The sequence below is a fragment of the Triplophysa rosa genome, linkage group LG6, assembly GCF_024868665.1.
Source record: "Triplophysa rosa linkage group LG6, Trosa_1v2, whole genome shotgun sequence".
In the NCBI taxonomy this organism is placed as follows: Eukaryota; Metazoa; Chordata; class Actinopteri; order Cypriniformes; family Nemacheilidae; genus Triplophysa; species Triplophysa rosa.
The window spans coordinates 1,408,446-1,415,332 of NC_079895.1; the positions used below are offsets into that span (position 1 = coordinate 1,408,446).

The following is a 6,887-nucleotide window of genomic DNA, read 5'->3' on the forward strand; positions in this document are numbered from 1 at the left end:
CGTTTTCAGAATTGTGATTCTCATTCTTCATGTTTATTTTGTTCACAAATTGATCATTGAAATAATCTACTACAGAATGAGTGAAACATTTATCTGGACAGCCTGTGAATTCCAATCTCCAGTGTTATTACAGACATAAACCCATGACGTCAACATGACACATCTGAATGCAGTCTGCATCCATCAGAAGACAACAGGATCCGTACGGCTGTATAATAGACACGCTATCATCAGATGATGAGTTGGAGCACAGATACTCTGTCATGATGATGTGACTCTTGATCATCTACGCTCATAAACTTTCATTTCATCTGGTGTGTGTGTGAGGTTGATAAATTTCATAAAACAGAAGATGTGTTAAGAGGTTCAGGCTGATGATCTCCATCTGTTCTCTTCCCACTGAGAGTTTAGTGAGTTTTGGTTGGGTTTTGCTGTCTGAACCTGTAGAGATGCAGTCTGTTTAAATCCACGAGAAACATGAAGTATATCTCTAGGTTTCACTTTATTACAAAGATTTCTTCAAGCCATTTTTTATTCAAGCAAGTTAAAAAAACAGCACCGTTGTGCATAAATATAACATTACAGTTATGGGATTGTTTTGCATTGCAGTAAAGATAAATGATAGTTTTGCATTGTTTGGATACGAATAGTGGACATAATATGCAAATCTTAATGTTTTTAAAATAGGCTTCGTTTTCATGGTTTGCTTTCTGTGTTTTGGGATGTAATTTCATACATATATTCTAATACTCTGCTGTATTTTTAAATGTACTCATCAATGAGTCATTTGCAGCTTTATTTGAATCATTTGTGAATGCATTTGATTCACCTTGTTAATCGACTGATAGTGTGCTGGGTTTCTCAACAAAAGGTCATGATGTAAGAGCTTATATCGATTGCAGCTTTGCCGTCGCGCAGGTAGAAAATTCACCTCTTGCGGATGTTTATGACATTCATCAGTTCACCTTCCATCTGTGCGCACGTGCAGAAACTGAGATTCACCCACCACGAGTAATTTCATGAGAACTGTCAGATCTTCCGTCACAGCGCTTTGACGCTTTCCATTTGTTTCTTCCTAAAGTCTTTCTGTTTTACTGAGATTGATTAGTCAACCGGTGGAGTGCAGACGTGTGGAGGAGCGCTTCTTCAACTCACCATGAACTCTGATCATCAACTACTGTACACATCACTTTACCTGTCATGTGGATGGGAGAATGAGGACTCTTGGCATGATTTAGGCAAATTATAAATAGATCAGAAAAGAAAAACGATAGCATAAATACATTTTAAAATAAAGCTATAAGATATGACCACAATTGCAAACATGATAAAAATTGTATATAAACGTTCAATAAATGAAAGGAAACTGAAATAAATAAATCATCTGCAATGACTTTATGATTATTTTGTAGGATTATGGGGATTTTTTAGATGTGAGGCCTGCTGGTCTGGTTTTAGTCTCCACTCGGTCTCATCCTGTCTTGGGTCTTGATCTTGATCTCAACACCTCAATTCTTGCTCTTGACTTGATCTCGTTTTAGGTGGTCTCATCTACAACACTACAGTACGTGCAGTCTGTTGAGTTTTTACATTTGAAATAGCTGAAATTTCCAGAGTCGTACTCAGAGTTTGCACTCATCAAGAAGATGTTGCAATGTTTTATCGAAGTTAGTTTGTATGGTTGATATTAGCAGTTGTCAACAGTTGTACCTGTACCACAAGTAAAGTACACTGTAGAAAACAAAATCTGTAAAAAAAACTGGATTGACAGAAATATACCGTAAAATAATAGTTTTTCCTGTAAAATTACAGGATATACGGATATATAATAAATTGCTTTTCCTGTTTTTCTTGTAAATTTTCGGTCTTTTTCTGTCATTTTAGTTTTAGACCGTATTTCAAAAATAAACTGTAAAAATAAAATCTTGTTAGAAAAACAGGAAATTTTCTGGGGCGCCATGCAGAAATAAACTGTAAAATAAAGTTTTTCCCTGTAAAATCAAATGGTTTCCCCATATATATATTTTTTAGATTTTATGTGGAAAATCTGTAAAAAACAACAGAAAAGTTCTTTAAAATTACGCTTTTTTACAGTGCGTACACTTGAATCCTGAATACAAATATATACATTTATGCAAACAAGTCAATAAGCAGGCTAAATGACCATACAGGTTGATATCTAAATGTTTTACTTCAACTGTGGAATCAAAACTGGGGATCGATAAAATTCAAACGATTCCCAACCCTTGTCCTGAATGACAGTGTAATAGTTTCCCAGTGTTGATTAAAACAGAGACTTCACTCTCCGCTCAATTTGATGTTTTCAGATTGAAAAACTGCAGCGACCTGTAATGGCTGTCATTTCCAAAATGAAGTTGGGAGCAATCTGAAAACCTCTTTCCTTCTGTCTGTCGCCGGTGTTGAGAGCGAGATGAAAGGACACAGAGAGAGATGGAGGAATTTCATGCTTTTCTGATCACGCTGTATTTGAGATCTCTAGATAGCCCGTGTCGCTAGTTTTCATCTCGGTTTTTTCAAGCGTGCACATTCTACTCATCTGAAAGTGAACGCTTTCTGATACCTTCAGTTTTTCATCTTTGAGTAAACATTCATGCCAAACAACATCTGATGTGATGCAGAATGACAGGTGAAACCTAAACTCAGCATCTCATGTGTTTTTTTCTCGGGCCTGCAATTTAAGAGTAATTTAGTGATGCAGACAAAAACTCTCATCCATGACACAGAGACCCAGAACAACAACCCGTAAAATGGATTAACAGAAACGTTTTTCTTGTAAATTTGCTGTTTTTTACTGTAATTTTACAGTGTTTGACCGTATTTTAAAAATAAACAGTAAAAAATAAAATCTTGTTAAAAAAACGGAAATTGTCAAATAAACTGTAAAATAGGCTAACGTTTTTTCCCTGTAAAATGAAATGTTTTCCCTGTTTTTCTTGTAAATTTGCTTTATTTTTCTGTTTGTTTACCGTATTTAGATTGATAATTCAGCTGGTGGAAAGCAGACATGTGGAAGACAGAATCAAAACTTTCATATCATCTTTATCAGACCAGATACACGTACAACTGATCTGATATAGTCTGATGATCACAATAATTCCTTCAATGCTGTTTATAAAGAGCTGTGATCTAAACAAATACATAATGTGCAACATGTTTTCTCACCACATTGTTTATATACTTCCGTTAGTGTTATTTCATAACTTTGATGTGGAAATGAGCATAAAAAGAGAACGGGTGCCTTTTCAAACGTTAGAGAATCTGCAATATTTAAAATGCTAAAATGATTCTCTTGCAGGAGCGCAGCCGTCCTTTACAAAATCACTGACATAAAAACTTCGGAAACGTTCATAAATTTCTTTAGAAAAGCTTTGGTTCATTTCACTCTCGTATAATCTATATCTGATGATATTCATTAATGATAAACATTGACTTTCTCAGAATTGAAGGTGTCGTCAGGAGAAATGGAGCAGATGAGTTCACGCTGAGCTCTGCAGGTTATTTCAACTCCTGCTGCACATTCAACTGAATTATTTAGAGAGCCTTTACATCATTCATTCATTCATTCATTTATCCCACAGCGACCACGAAACTCCACAATCCAAGAGAATTTTTTAGGTAAAAACTGAAGTTTCATCTGATGCTTGTCATACATGAATTTTATTTTTTTCAGTTTTATGAAATACCAACATGACAAAAATATGGATCTCAGCACACTATGTAAAAGTCAATACATCCGATAGAAATGTATAACGGAGAAACAAGTCAACGGAGACGGAAAGTATAGGAAATTTCACTTCAAACTGTCGTCATGTACTTACCGTACCCTCATGTCATTCCAATTCCAAAACGATCTTGAGCTCAGAATCTCAAATCTCATTTGTACTTTTGTATATTCTACCGTATCGGGTCACACTTGATCACATAAGAACCAATGATGTTGGCTGTCAATGACCTCGCACAATCCAAAGGCACCGTTTTCTTTTGAATCTGTTCCACAGAATAGTTAGCGTATGGCTTGAAATATAGTCTGTTTCTTGTGTGCTCCATTATCAGTGCTTAATAAAAATCACCATCCACATTCTGAATATAATAAAAATCATTCTGTCTGTGTTTCAGAGGTCGGGAACAACACGAGGGTCAGTAAATAAAACTCAAAACCAGTTCAAAAGTTTGGCCTTTAAATTACAACCCAATGTTTTTTGTATGAAATAAGGTGAAATATAAATGTTTAAAATTGTATTTTGCTTACACTGATCACAGGAACAATCGCCCTGGAGTAAACTGATGTTAAAGTCAACATGAAACCGTATTTTTGATTTCACGTTGACTTGAAGTGCCTAACCGAAGAGGTCGATGACCACATCTTATCACAAGATGGCCATGAATATGAAAACATGCATTTCCAGCAAGCATAAAAAGGGCGAGAGAGAGAGATGTGCTTTTCAACTGATTGAGCTCATCAAAGCGGACGCTGCTGTCCATTTGTCAACGTGATGATTGACAGCTGCCAGTCATAATTTAAAGACAGTGAAAGGGTCAGAGGCCAATCCACGCTGTTCATGTTATTGTAAACGTGTTTATCTCTCACGCTGGGGTCATGAAATCTTTCCACATGTTTGTTTAGAGTTACATTTTTCACTTTTCTCTTTATTCAGACTTTTGTTCGTTTAGCGTTTGACTGAATTTTGAGATTTCTGATAGCCGATCGTCTGATGTGAAATTGCGGCTTTTCCACTTTTATAATCCACTGATAGTCATGTCAAGATACGGCACATGTTCCGATTGTAACTTTGAGGAAATATTGTGTACTGATGTTCATTTAAAGTAACAGTTCGCCCATAAAAAAACATCTGTCATTTAGTCGTGTCCGCCCAAACCTTTTGTAAAGTTGAAAGAACTTTTACTATAACAGTCTTAGTTTGATGACTTCGTTTTTAGCTGCAAACCTTGACTTTTTTCAGTTGGAAACAAAAATCTGTGTACTGTGCAAGTACATAAAAGACAATTTGTGATGAATTCACAAATTGTGATGAGATGTGGGGACGGATTTTGCACAGTTTGACATCACTTGACTTCAAAAATAAGTACGTAAGTCGACTGTAGTTTTATGCTTCAAACACAGAAGGCAAAAATCACGGACTGCAACCTAAACAGCTTTTCTTCTGTGAACTGTTCCTTTAAATGCATTCTTTTTAATAGTCTGGACATCCATTTGCTACCAATCGATTGTAAAACTGTATTTTGAGTGTGTGTCAGCATTATATCGGTCATTCTCGTCTCGCCGTCGATTATTTAAAAACACATACGGCTGGATCACCAGCAAGTCCTAAATAATCCACAGACTGTGTAGAAAAGAGTTCAAGCGCTGTGCTTGTGGTCTCTTTGTGCCTCCGGTCGGTGTGTTCAGACAGTGGTCACTCTCATAACCAGTTCTCTAGGTTTGATGGCGTTACTGGTGCTGCTGGCGGGCGGCCCGCGCGGCTCGTGCGCTCGTAAGTGACTCAGTAAATGCAGGAGGTTATATGGACAGTGTTGGTCAGGCAGAGCCGCCCCGTCGCTGTCGGTCGGGTGAGAACCCGTGGAGTCCTGCAGGGTCACGGCGGCGTCTGTGTTCGTGATGGTGTTGGCCGGGGCCGGCGTCCCCGCGGCGACCATCAGAGAAGATGGAGACGGGGATATTTCCTCTCCGGTTTGCTCTCTCTGGTGAAGCTGCGATCCGCTCAATTCCTCCGTGTTTTTTTTCTCCTCACTGTCTTTCTTCTTGTCGTAATTTAAAACTTTCCACTGTTGGTTGACGGCCTGCCATCGATGGAATATCCGGAAGACGGAGGGTCCCTCGTGGACTATTAAAGCTGCGGGGAAATTTCATGGGGGTTATTCTTCTGTAACGCTCGCATTTAAGGGTGCAAAATTTATGTAAATTCTGACATGATCACAACAGTAATAAACATTGATTCATGATCCCTATCTTGTTTGTGTCTCTGTGAGCGATCTTTTATTCTTTATCACAGTCATTTACCAAAAATACAATTTTATTGCCAGTAAGAAGTGTTTGGTTTCAATTCATCTACACTGTATTGCACGTCTAGTGTGCTATCTTAAGATGCTGTCTACGTACTGTAGGCCGCTCACGTAGTTTTGGAGCAGAGCCAAAGTCTGCCGCTGATGATGCATTTGTTTTATATGCCGCTTGGACAAAGACAAACAAATGGAATTATTCATCATTCATTGATTTCTCTGCCTTTTCCTTAAATTCTGTTTACGAATAATATGCGTGTGCATGTGAGATTGTGCGTGCGTGTGTTTTCAATACGAGGATTTGCATTTGGTTGAGGACACGGGGAATTCAAAGGCTCATTTTTAATGTAGTGTGCAGGTCCTCCTGGCTCATTCATGTGAGTCGCTGTTTGATTCGTGAATTATTGATTTGACCTTTTAATCTGTTGCTCTTGATGGGAGTTTGTGTTGTCTTTAGTTTGACAGAGGAGTGCATTGTGTTGTTATGTTTTGTTTTGTGGATAAATACAGTTTATCTCACATCAAGAGTTAAGGCACTGTAAACGGCACAATTGTTTTATAGTTTTATACCTGATTTCACGGGAATTCGTAACTATTTTACGAGGTGGCTTATTCGTATGATTTCGTACGATTAGTAGAAAAAAGCGATTCTGAAACCCTGGGCTTAACTCTAACGTCAAGCAAGTCGTACTACAATGTACGAATGAGATCGTACGAATTAGCCAAAATTAGCCACCCCGTGAAATGTATTTGCCGTGAGATCTCTTGAAACTTTCAGGAGTCTTAGTTTGTTCTTTACAGTAAAGAACACACATATCACTTTTTATCACACACATATCGTTTTGATC

At 37.7% G+C, this 6,887-nt stretch overlaps 1 protein-coding gene across 1 annotated transcript in view; it reads right to left on the reverse strand.

Moving 5' to 3' along the window:
- Window positions 1-3,662: 3,662 nt before the first annotated feature.
- Window positions 3,663-6,887, reverse strand: part of marchf4b (membrane associated ring-CH-type finger 4b) — an 18,295-nt gene continuing 15,070 nt past the window's right edge. Inside the window, 1 exon segment of the mRNA XM_057335348.1 lies at window positions 3,663-5,873. Within this exon segment, the coding sequence (XP_057191331.1) occupies window positions 5,425-5,873 (449 nt within the window). The 3' untranslated portion in view covers window positions 3,663-5,424.